The 12584-nt window shown below is 54.7% G+C and overlaps 1 protein-coding gene across 1 annotated transcript in view; it reads right to left on the reverse strand.

The window, feature by feature from the left end:
- Positions 1 to 1099: 1099 nt before the first annotated feature.
- RGP1 (RGP1 homolog, RAB6A GEF complex partner 1) overlaps positions 1100 to 12584 on the reverse strand; it is an 18236-nt gene continuing 6751 nt past the window's right edge. Inside the window, exons 5-7 of the mRNA XM_015415697.1 lie at positions 3622 to 3749; positions 3348 to 3525; positions 1100 to 1724 (exon numbers count right to left, since the gene is read on the reverse strand). Coding sequence (XP_015271183.1) covers positions 1495 to 1724; positions 3348 to 3525; positions 3622 to 3749 — 536 coding nt within the window. The 3' untranslated portion in view covers positions 1100 to 1494. The remainder of the gene's footprint in view (positions 1725 to 3347; positions 3526 to 3621; positions 3750 to 12584) is intronic.

Raw genomic sequence — 12584 nt, forward strand, 5'->3', positions numbered from 1 at the left:
AGCCACTTTTGTCTGCAGTGTTGACCCCTTCCTCTCCTGGAGAGCCCCTCGGGAGAGACCCCACCGGCCATAGAGGCAGGCGCCCGGCTCGGCCAGCCGGAGGCAGGCACAGCTGTAGGGCGGCTTGCCATGGCACCGGGCCGGAGGCCACTGACGTGCACCACTGCCCCGAAGGAAGTCCAGGAAGGCCCTGCGCTGGGGTCCCCGCCACGCTCTGGAGGGGAGGCAGTCTCTGCCTGAAGAGGGACAGGGGAGAGCCCTCGGCCCACCCCTTCTCCTCCCTCTCCCCAACGAAGCTCCTCTCCTCCTCCCCTCACACGCAGGCTGCTGCACCCCGTCGACTCCCCCCCACACTGGTGCCGAGTTCACTACGACTTCCGGACCTGTGTGAGGTCTCGCTGGAGCAGAAAGCTCAGCCGCGCCTGCCGTGTGTGGACGGCCTGGAACACGAAGGGGGCTCAGCAGATCGCCCAGAGTGGCGCGACAAGCAGCCGGACGGATAAGAGAGTCCCCCACCACCTCTGCCACCACCCCCCCCGGCAGAGCCACCCACTACCAGCTGCCCCTCTACCTGGCCACTTCTCCCCCCGCCTCCTCCTGCTGAGGCGCCAAGCGAAAGCGCTAGGACAGCGTCTCTCCCCCAGCCGAAGGGGCTGTTGGGGGGGGTCATTAGGGGCTCAAGGGGAACCCCCTCCCGGAGAACCTGGGGCAACTGCGTTTAGGCTGGCTTGACCCCCGCTCAGAGGGGCGTCCCAGGCCCGAGCCCGAATCCAGCCTCCTGCTGCCAAGGAGGGATCTCAGCCCCCCCTTCTGCTGGGGCCTGCTGCCGGGGGGGGGGTCGCCGTCGGGGCGGTACCTGCAGGGGGGGTGCCGTACCTGGACACTGGACACGCAAAGCCCACTCTGGCCTGCGAGTCTGGGAGGAAGGCCCCACCTCTGCGGCCCCCAGCCCACCACCCGGAGGAGGGCCTGGCCCTGGAGACAGGCGGGGCAGCAGCCAAGGGAGGGGGCAGGACAGCAGGCCAAGAGCCCCCCCACCCCAGCCTCCCCACAGGCCGAGCAAGGCCTGCACCCAAGATGCAAAGGAGAGTCTGCCGCAGGTCAAGATTTTATTGAGACACACACACACATACACACACACACCCAGAAAGGGCTCAGGAGAGACACGGGCCTTCTTGGTTCTGCTCCCCAGCCTCAGGCGGCCCTTGCGAAGAGTGCCGGGCAGAGGCAGTGATGCCCAGCCTCCCCCCCCCGGGGCACACGGGGAAGACAGCGCCAGCTTCTTCCTCCTGGGCACACGGCATCCCGGGGGGGGGGGGAGAGACTCGTGCACAGCTGCTGAAGAGGCCGCTCCCCGCTCTCTCCCCTCCTGGCCCTCTGCCCTTCCCCCCCCAGGAGCCTTCAGCGGCCCAGTGCCCACCCAGCATTCGGGCCCACGGGAGGCTCCCCGACGGACGGCACGGGACGGCACGGCACCCCGAGGGGCTCCGGGGGTCAGATGGTGAGGGTGCTGCAGCGGGAGAACTGGGAGACGTAGGAGGCCAGGAGGGGATTGGTCGGCAGCACTTTGATGGGCAGGTCCCAGCTGAAGGTGTCCACCTCCACCTGCTCCACCCCCGTCCAGCTGACGGCTTCCGCTTGGCCCCCGGAGGAGGAGGCCCCCTGCAGCTCCACCGCCTCCCGGGCCGTCACAAACTCAAAGTGCAGCCGCCACTTGAGGGACACTGCAGAGGAAAGAGACGGGGGGGGGGGGCGGGGGAGAGGTGGAGGATCAGCCTCGACCTCAGGGACACCCACGTGTGACCACCTAGCACTGGAAAGCCCGTTGGGTGCAGTGGTTAGGAGCCCGGACTCTAACCTGGGAGAACCGGGTTTGGTTCCCCACTCCTCCACAAGGAGCCAGCTGGGTGACCTTGGGTCAGTCACAAGTTCTCTCAGAGCTGTCCTTGAAAAAGAGCAGTCTCTGTGAAGAGCTCTCTCAGCCCCACCCACCTCACAGGGTGTCTTGTTGTGGGGAGGGAAAGGAGTCTGTAAGCCACTCTGAGACTCCCTTGGGTAGTGAAGGGCAGGGTAATAAATCCAATCCCCTCTTCTTCTACTGAACTGACTGGCAGCCGCTCTCCAGGGTCTCCGGCTGAGGTCTTTCATGGGGACTGAACCCGGGTCCTTCTGCATCCCCAGCAGAGGCTCTGCAGGTGAGCCACGGCCCCTCTCCCCCCAACATCCTTCACAGACACCCCCCACGGGCCAAAGCGGGGGGGGGGAGGGCACACGACGGCTGTGGCTGCTCCACGCTGGGGGCTGGAGGAGGGAGGGAGGGAGGGGTGCCCAGGAGTGTCAGGGGTGGGGGCCCCTCTCCTCTGTCACGCTGGACTCAAGCACGTCTCACAGCTGTTGTAGAAAGTTCACCAGCTGGTCAGGAAAGGTCCAGGACTTTTTATCTATCTTTGAGGTTGAAGAAAAAGGAGGATTCTCACGTTTTAATGACTCATAAAGTGCTCAGTGTAGCCTTCTTAATCCTGCCTGAGCACGATCAGATACAATCTCAGCACACTTGCCTACGACTCTCCATGGAGACACACTGAGAACCGATCACCCATCTGTGGAGCCGTCACCACATTGCAAACTTCCAGTGGCTGCCCTAAGACAGGGGGTGTCCCTTTGCCTGTGAAAACTGTGAGCGGAGCGTTAAAAGCGCACAGGTGAGATATCCCTCTGTGTTTGCGTGAACTGGGGCTTCTAAGGCTTTCTAAAGCACGCTGAGATAGTGATTTGAAATCTGATTTACTTTATAATCAATTATGCTTCAGAAATGTTAGGGGCTAATCTGTACCTGCACTTATTTCTTATTGTCTTGCCTGAAAAAGAGAGTTGTGTCTTTTCCCCAATAAAGATCATTAACTTGATGACAGTTTCTGTCTGGTTTGCTGGTTAAACACGGAACCATTGTCCCCTTTTGCCGGGTCTTATCACCGTAGATCCTTTTGAAGTCTCCAAGGTGGCTCGGCCAGAGAGAACAACACTCTCCTGATATATCCGTGGGCTCAGGAGGCCTTGAAACGGGCTATGGGGCAACTGTCTTGCTACACCTCGGGAGAAGCCCCCCTGGGTAGGTGCCGCCAGCCGGAGGAGGGACCGGACAAGGAGGCAACGCTGCTCCTACCGAGCCGGCCCCTTGGATGGGGTCACCGATACGTGCGACAGTTTGTGCCCCGGGAAGGCACCCAGTCTGGCCTTGGAAAGAAACATCCCCCCTCCCCCCCCCCCACTGGAGCCCATACAGATTTTGGTCCGGGGACGAGCCCAGAGGACTTGGGAGGGAAGGGACCTTCAGGCCAGCGACTCACCGATGTGGGTGCTGAACCCCGGAGCAGAGCTGAGCGGGATAGGGAGGCTGAAGCTGGTCCGGGAGGTGTGCAGGCAGGACTCCTGGTGGCGCGCGTGGGTGCTGTAAGAGACGGGCTGCCCGCGCCGGCGCTGGAAGGCCTCCTGGACCCGCTCCTCTGTCTGCAGGCTCACCGAGTACTAGCGGAGAGGGACAGCGGAGGCCCAGTCAGCCCCACCCTGCTCGCCTGCCGCAGTGGCACCCCACCCCGCCCCGGGAAGAAGCGGCTGCCTCACCTGCAAGCACGGGATGTCCCCCGCAGAGAAGTTGAAGGTCCCGACCACTTCCTCGCCGATCTTGTAGACCGTCTTGAAGATGCCAAAGGCAGCCACCTTCCCCCGGGAGTTGCTGATGTTGTACAGGTCTGTGGGAAAAGAGAGATGACGTCAGGGGGGAGTCCGGCCCCTGTCTTAAGAACATAAGAGACGCCAATGTTGGATCAGGCCAAAGGCCCATCCCGTCCAACTCTCTGTGTCACACAGTGGCCAGAAATACCAGGGGATATCAGGAGGTCCACCAGTGGGGCCAGGACATTAGAAGCCCTCCCGCACTGTTGACCCCCCCCCCAAGCACCAAGAAGACAGAGCATCACTTGCCCCAGAGTCCCTATCTATAACTTGTGGCTAATAGCCACTGATGGACCTCTGCTCCAGATGCTTATCTACTTTTGAAGCCGTCCATGCTTGTAGCCGCCACCACTTCCTGTGGCAGTGAATTCCAAGTGTTAATCACTCTTTGGGTGAAGAAGTACTTCCTTTTATCCGTTCTAACCCGACCGCTCAGCAATTTCATGGAGTGCCCACGGGTTCTTGTATTGTGAGAAAGGGAGAAAAGTACCTCTTTCTCTACCTGCTCTTTCCCATGCATAATCTTATAAACCTCAATCATGTCACCCCTCAGTCGTCGTTTCTCCAACCTAAAGAGCCCCAAGTGCTTTAACCTTTCCTCATAGGGAAAGTGTTCCAACCCTTTTATCATTCGAGATGCCCTTTTCTGCACTTTTTCCAAAGCTATAATATCCTTTTTAAGGTGTGGTGACCAGAACTGCACACAGTATTCCAAATGAGGTCTCACCATTGATTTATATAGGGGCATTATGATATTGGCTGATCTGTTTTCAATACCCTTCCTAATAATCCCCAGCATAGCACTGGCCTTCTTTATTGCAGTCACACACTGTGTTGACATTTTCAGTGAGTTATCTACTACAACTCCAAGATCTCTCTCTTGATCAGTTTCTGCCAGTTCAGACCCCATCAACGTGTATTTATATTTAGGATTTTTGGCTCCAATGTGCATCACCTTGCACTTGGCCACATTGAACCCCATTTGCCATGTTGACGCCCACTTGCCCATCCTTGACAGATCCCTTTGGAGTGCCTCACAATCCTCACTGGTTTTCACCACCCTGAACAACTTTGTATCATCCGCAAATTTAGCCACTTCACTGCTTACTCCCAACTCCAAATCATTAATGAACAAGTTAAAAAGCAGTGGACAAGTACTGATCCCTGCGGTACCCCACTGCTTACCCCTCTCTACTGAGAGAACTGCCCATTTATACTCACTCTCTGTTTTCTATTAATTAGCCAGTTTTTGATCCACAAAAGGACGTGTCCTTTTATCCCATGATTTTTGAGCTTACTTAGGAGCCTTTGATGAGGAACTTTATCAAAAGCTTTCTGGAAGTCAAGGTAAATAATATCTATTGGATCCCCCTTGTCCACATGTTTGTTCACCCCCTCACTCAGCCGCCCAGGCCCCTCTCCCGAGGCCGCCAGAGTGGGGGGAGCCAGCCACTCGCGTCTGGAAGCCTCACTGGAGGCTCCACTGGGTGGCCTCGGGCCAGATGCTGCCCCTCTCAACCTGACGCCCTTCGCAGGGCCGGATGATGCCACCAGCCGCTCAGGATACCCACTGGGGGCAGAGAAGCGGGGAAGAAATATAGAAATAAATAAACCAAAACATGATAATCAAACAGAAGAAAACAGAAACCAGCAGGAAAGGGACAAAGAACCACCATGAGAGCGTCCCCCAAATAAACCTACTGTGGGGGTGGGGGGGTGGGAAGGGCCGTCATGTCACAGTGGGGTTTTCAAGGTGAGAGACAAACTGAAGTGGTTTGCCACAGCCTGCCTCTGTGTTATTTGGTGTAGTGTTTAAGTGCGCGGACTCTAATCTGGGAGAACCGGGTTTGATCCCCCACTCCTCCACCTGCAGCTGCTGGATGACCTTGGGCAAGCCATAGTTCTGTCAGAGCTGTTCTCTCAAGGGCAGTTCTGGAAAGAGCTCTCTCAGCCCAGTCTACTTCACAGGGTGTGTCTGTCTGTCTGTTGTGGGGAGGGGGAGGGAAAGGGGTTTCTAAGCCACTCTGACACTCCGAGTGACGGGCAAGGGGTATGGATCCAATCTCTTCTTCTTCTTCTTCCATGCGGGGGTTGTTGTTTTTTTGACCCTGCTGGGTTTCCGAGGTGCTCAGGCTGGCCTGGTCCGTCCAGGTCACGGCAAAAGCATGTTTTTAGCAGGTGCCTAAAGGAAGTGCCCCGTAAACACGGGGGGGGGGCACACAGCAAAGGCCCTTCCCCCCCCCGGCATCTACCCACATGGAAGCGGGCGCCTTCCGGGCTCCCTGGCACTATGCGGCTGAGGGCTTCTGAAGAGGAAAGCTGCAGCCCTCTCCGGCCTGCAGGCTCTCAGGACGACCCAGGGGAAACGTCCAGTGCCCCCCCCCTCCCCGGCAGCAGGCAGGATTTGCTGTGCAGATTTTTTTAGAGAAGAGAGAGAGACTGGATTTACACCCCACGGCCCTTCACTACCCGCAGGAGGAGTCTCAGAGCGGCTCACAAACTCCTTCCCCTTCCCCTCCCCACAACAGACAGGCACCCTGTGAGGCAGGTGGGGCTGAGAGAGCTCTTGACAGAAACGGCTCTTGAGAGAACTTGTGACTTTTATATGTCGGCTGGGCAGCAGCGGCCACCACAGGACAAGCCTCTCCCCCGTGTGACTGAAGCTCTTTACTGATTGATTTATTTTATTGGGCTTGTGTGTCCCGCCCTCCCCGCAGGCAGGCTCAGGGCGGGTTCCATCAATATTAATACAATTCACAGTCACAATTAAAACCAATTCAAAACAGTCCCACGCAAGGTCTGATCAGATGTCTCAGCAGTTAAGATGAAACAGGAGGGTGGGTCCCCAGGTGGCCGTTCGAATCCAGGGCACGGATGGGAGGCCAACCAGGAGGAGGGGGACGTCTGCTGCCTCGACTAAAAAGCCCGGCGGAAGAGCTCCGTCTTGCGGGCCCTGCAGAACTGCAGTAAGTCCCCGCAGGGCCCTGGTCTCACCCGGGAGCTCATTCCACCAGACATATGCCAGGCCAAAAAGGCCCCGGCCTCAGTTGAGGCAAGTCGGACGTCCCTGGGGGGCCAGCGACCACCAAAAGGTGTTCATCTGTAGATCTTCCGAGGGGCGGTGTGTGTGTGAACAAGATCTTGGGGTACGGGTGGACCAAAAGTGAAAGATGAGCAGCTAGTGTGATGCAGTGGCAAAAAAGGCTAAAGCAATCTTGGAGTGTATCAACAGAGGCATAACATCCAAATCACAAGATCTGCACATTGCACTGGTCATGACGTACCTGGAGCATTGTGGTCTCTGCTGCCCCAGAAGATCGGACGACAATCAACGGGTTTAAATTAAATTAAATTAAATCAGAAGAGTTTTTGGCTGAGGTCCCTTCCAACTCCATGATTCTATGTGTGCAGCTCTGGAGGCGTCACTTCAAAAAGGATGTGGGCGGAATGGAGCGGGCGCTGAGGAGAGCGAGGAGGAGGGTCGGGGCCCTGCCTGGAGACCAAGAAGCCCTGCAAGGAGAGGCGGAGGGGCTTCTTGGGAAGGCTCAGTCTGGAGAAGAGGAGGAGGCAGTTGGGGGTGGGGTGGGGACAGGATGGCTCTCTTGAAGCATCTGAAGGGCCCTGTCACTCAGAGGAGGGCAGGGAGCTGTTCCTGTGGGCAGCAGAGGAGAGAAGGGCTCGCAAGACTGGGTTTAAATTAAGAGCGGGAAGGTTATCAGGAAGAACTTTGTTACAGCCAGAGTTGTGCAGCAGTGGAATCGGCTGCCTCGAGAGGTGGTGGGCTCCCCCCTCAGGGCTTTACAGGTGAGCACCAGCACCTTGAAACGGATCTGGTGCTCAGTAGGCAGCCAGTGCAGTTCATGCAGCACTGGGTGGATGCGAGCCTGCAGAGGCGTCGCTGTCAACACCCTCGCTGCCGCGTTCTGCACTAGCTGCAACTTCCGGAGCAGAGTCAAGGGCAGCCCCACGTAGAGAGACGGGGGCCTAAACATCTGTGCGCCAGGGCACGCTGGCACCGATCGGGAATACCTTCCAAATTAGTGTGTGTGTGGGGGTGGGGTGTGCGGAGGTGGCTGGGTTGGTCTACGGCAGGAGTTGTCAACCTTTGGAAGACTGTGGGCACATCCGGAATTCTGACATAGCCCTGACAAGACCCTGGCCGCTGTGAAGCCTACCCCGTGTCCCCTGGATCCCTGCCCAAATCAGGGGCCGTGTGCCAACACGGTCTCACAAGCCCAACACCTGGTGAAGCATCCAGAACTGGGATTACCCAACAGGAATCCTGGAGAGGCGCCAGAACTGCAGAAGACGAGAGAAACTCTTACCAGCCTAGCAAAACGGCTGGGGGATCTGGGAGACTGCGTTAAGTCCACACTGAGGTTTCTCAGAGCTGGTCTAGACTCTATAGGGGCGCATAGGTTTATAAAGTGCCACTTGCTGGCTAGCAAGGAGGGGTGGGAGAGGTTTCTCAGAGCTGGTCTAGACTCTATACGGGCGCATAGGTTTATAAAGTGCCACTTGCTGGCTAGCAAGAAGGGGTGGGAGAGGTTTCTCAGAGCTGGTCTAGACTCTATAGGGGCGCATAGGTTTATAAAGTGCCACTTGCTGGCTAGCAAGGAGGGGTGGGAGAGGTTTCTCAGAGCTGGTCTAGACTCTATACGGGCGCATAGGTTTATAAAGTGCCACTTGCTGGCTAGCAAGGAGGGGTGGGAGAGGTTTCTCAGAGCTGGTCTAGACTCTATATGGGCGCATAGGTTTATAAAGTGCCACTTGTTGGCTAGCAAGGAGGGGTGGGAGAGGTTTCTCAGAGCTGGTCTAGACTCTATACGGGCGCATAGGTTTATAAAGTGCCACTTGCTGGCTAGCAAGAAGGGGTGGGAGAGGTTTCTCAGAGCTGGTCTAGACTCTATACGGGCACATAGGTTTATAAAGTGCCACTTGCTGGCTAGCAAGGAGGGGTGGGAGAGACTCACACCCCAGGCACAGAGCCATCATCCAGGGCCACAGAAATGCGACTGGCTCTCGTCTGGAGAGGACCACGGGCCACAGCACATCTCACTGATAGTCACATCTAGAACTGCAGACTCTGGGAAGCCAAAAGGCCGGAACAGGAAATGAAAGAGGATCTGCAGGGGAAACGGCAGAGGGGAAAGTTATAAAACCCCTGGACACGAGGAAGAAGCTCTTCTAACTATTTGGGCCACCTTTGCCATTTGGACTGCAAGCCAGTCTAAGCAGTCTCCATGTTCACTGCATCTTGAGCACATGTGGCTGAACCACAGGGCACTGAAATGGGCTGTTTCTAAATATTTGCAAACATTTGCAACTATTTCTAAATATCTGCAACTCCAATAATCAATAGTTTGTATCTTAATTTCACATCATTTAGAGTGTGTAAAGAGCTAGGGTCAGAGCAGCTGCTCAAAATTGACTACTTTCACCCTCCCCAAAGCAAATAAACACATCTTGAAAGATGGCACCTAAAGGCAGCAAGAAGGGGAAAAACAAAAAGGAAAGTGAGTGCAATTTAACAGAGTTTTTTTCAGCTACAGACGCTCCCTTCTACCTCGAGGGCAACGCTGGGGAGGGGTGAACAAATGGCTGGAGACAGTCCTCTCACTGCAAACTTTCTGATGCAGACATTAACTAAACAACGACAGGAGTTGAGAAATGACATAACAGAAATGCTCAAGCCGGCATTCCAACGCATGGACAAACTAGAAGAGCTCCAAAAACAAACAAATCAGAGAGCAGAAATAGCTCTTCAGAAAGTTACAGAACTTGAAAGGCAATTACCTATTGGAGCTTCAGATAAGTGGGCAAGAGAACGTATTTTATCCCTGGATTATTGCAGCCGTGATGCTTCTTTGAAGCATATTTCTGGCAAATTGACTGGCAAGCATTCTAAACCTGGAAGCCAGTGTTATGCCCCTCCTACAGAGAGTTTATCCTGTTGGGAAGGTATGTGAGGAATCTGCTTCCTCACTATATACGAGAGATATATTAGCAGAATTTAAAGACTCTCGAACATCCTCTCGGAGGCTAGGTTGAGAGGAGGCTTTGACTTCCAGGGGAAGAAGATTCAAGTCTTTCCTGATCTCCCTCCTGAATTCTTAAAGATAAGAAGAGACCTTAAGAGCACCACGGCCAAACTGAGGGATCTAGGAATAAAGTATCAGTGGCTCCACACGGGCAAACTATGTGTTCAACAGGGCTCAACTTCTTATTCTGCTTATGACTCTGTCTCAGGCGCAACAATGCTGGCTGCTTTAAATCTTTCCCCTTCTGAACCTCAAGAAAACAGACCAGGCGGAAGGAAGGAAGGCTCGCCTCTCATGCCAGCCAAAACGACTTGGGTCTGTACTTCTGAAGACCATGAAGATCTTGAAGAGGGTGTGGACTCGATATAAATAATTTGGGGTTATGGGCAAAATAGAAGAATGTGTCTTATGCTAATGAGTGGTGGGATTGTAGGCGAATGTCTGGGTACGTTCCCCCCCAGGGCCAACGGTCCCCGGAAGGAGGGTTTCACCCTCCTGTCCTTTATTTTTTTAAAAAAATATATTTATTTTTAGATTTGTATCCCGCCCTCCCAGTGGCTCAGGGCAGCTAACATGCAGCAAAGCCGAATTGAATAGATAAAATACAATAAAACCACAATAAAACCCAAACAATAATCAAGGTGCTCTGATCTTCCTATGTAAGTAATCCAAGATGGGAAACAATGAACCCAATTCGGCGGTCTCCCGCAGTGCTGTTCTATATGCTTCTGCCAGGCGATGCTTGCCCCCCATGATAGGGGCAGACGATGGAGCACTACCACGGTGGTGGGATAGTGGCGGCGGGGCTTCCTACTCAAAAGCCTGGCGGAAGAGCTCCGTCTTGCAGGCCCTGCGGAACTGCACAAGGTCCCACAGGGCCCGGATCTCCTCTGGGAGCTCATTCCACCAGGTAGGAGCCGCCACCCAAAACGCCCTGGCCCTAGTAGGGGCAAACTTAACCTCTCAGGGGCCTGGAACTTCCAGGAGGTGGAGGCTCCCCGATCGTAGTGCTCTTGAGGGAACATACGGGAAGAGACGGTCCTTCAAGTAAGCTGGACTGAGGCCTCCGAGGACTGAGATTAATTATGATTATATTTCAGTTCAAGAGTAATTTGTTAATTTATTGTAAGTTAGTATAAGGAGCTAAAATTGCTAGGAATTCTATAAATAATACTCAGTATTAATTGTGGGAGAAGAAAGAAGAAGGAAGACAAAGAAGAAGATATGAAAATAAAGCAAGCATATGAAGTTTTAATTTTATTATTACTAATTGATTTTGGTGATGTTGTAAAGCTATGGAATTCTTTCTTCAATAAAATTGCATTAAAAATGTAAAAAAAAGAGCTAGGGTCAGAGGACCATGGCTATTTCACCTTTTCTTTTGTCCTTGCTTCATACATACGGTGTGCACTTTTTATTTCCTTAATAAAGTTCTATTCACTATGCATGTGAACGGACTGATCTCTGGGACCCACATGAAAGCTCCTGCTCAATCCACGTGCAACCGGAGAGGGGTTGCAATTACACTACTGCCCTGAAGCATTCAAATATTAAGCCTATGAGGGCAAGGCAGAAGAGGAAACTGACATTCAAGTCTGTGGATGGATAATTCCCTTTAAATATAGACTTGATGGTGGCAGTGGACGTTACCTGGGGCCGGGGTGGGGTGGGGTGGGGTAGAAACTGGGAGTGGAGATGGAGGGGCCAGGCTGGGCTGGTGACCCAGAAAGGTTGAGTAACTTCCTCTTGCATGAGTAAAAAGGAAGGCTAGCAAGTTTCATTTCCGTACAGAGACCCAGGTCTGACCCCCCACTCTGCCAGGGAGGTTTGCTGGGTGACCTTGGGCCAGTCATACACAGCCTAACTTACCCCATAAGGCTGTTGTGAGGATAAAATAGAAGAGAGGAGAGTCATGCAAGCCACTCTGGCCGCCCACTTATAAATGAAGTAAGCAAACAGGGCCCTGGCTGACACGGCACCACCAGACCAAGAGGAAGTCATTAGCACAGGCCAGTCCCACCCGCCTTCTCAACCAAATACTTAGTGATGGAGGCCCGGTTAGCTCATGAAGCAGGGACCAGATCCCAGGGGCCAGACCAATTCGGACAACTCTGGTACTTTGAGTGGAGAGAGACCGCCTAGAGGGAGAGGCAGCCCTCGGTATCCTCACCCTTCTCCTCTTGGCTTTCACCCCGCTGCCTGCCCATCTGACCCACAGACGCCGGGGAAATTCAGCCTGCCTGTGCGGGGCCAGCGGAGCCCCCAAGAGAGAGGAAGCTTCACTCCCCCAGTCCCGGGGACACCCGCAAGCAGGCAAGCTGCCACGGGGGGAGCAGGCCTTCCAGGTTCCATCGGCCCCCCCCGCCCCCCGAGAGGAAATGGGTCTCGCGAGAGCCCCTCCGCACGAACGGGCCACTCACCTGTCCTGCCAAAGCACCAGAGCCCAAGCCGGGGCAGGCGGCTGCCTCTCACGGTGAACTCCAGGCGTGCCCAGCTGAGCTCTGAGCAGGAGCAGGAGAGAGAGCTGATAGAGGGGTGAGTGGTTTTTTTTTTTTTAAACTTGCTTTCAGCTGAGAGGATTCAGCTGAGGATATTGTGTGGGGAAACTGTGTTTAGCAGTGTGTGGAAGCACTTAGAGTGGTTGCAAAGTCCTGGCTGATTGAGAGAAGAAGGGGCATTGTTTGACTGGGATTGACTGTAATTCAGTATTTAAGAAAGCACTTTGCCAGAGGCACGAGCCTCTGGCACGAGCCAAAGGGTGAGAGCCAAAGGGTGAGGCTTTTGGCCTGTGGCTCTTAGCCTAGGGACTCT

Source organism: Gekko japonicus, unplaced genomic scaffold, assembly GCF_001447785.1.
Source record: "Gekko japonicus isolate JY-2015 unplaced genomic scaffold, Gekko_japonicus_V1.1 scaffold3998, whole genome shotgun sequence".
In the NCBI taxonomy this organism is placed as follows: Eukaryota; Metazoa; Chordata; class Lepidosauria; order Squamata; family Gekkonidae; genus Gekko; species Gekko japonicus.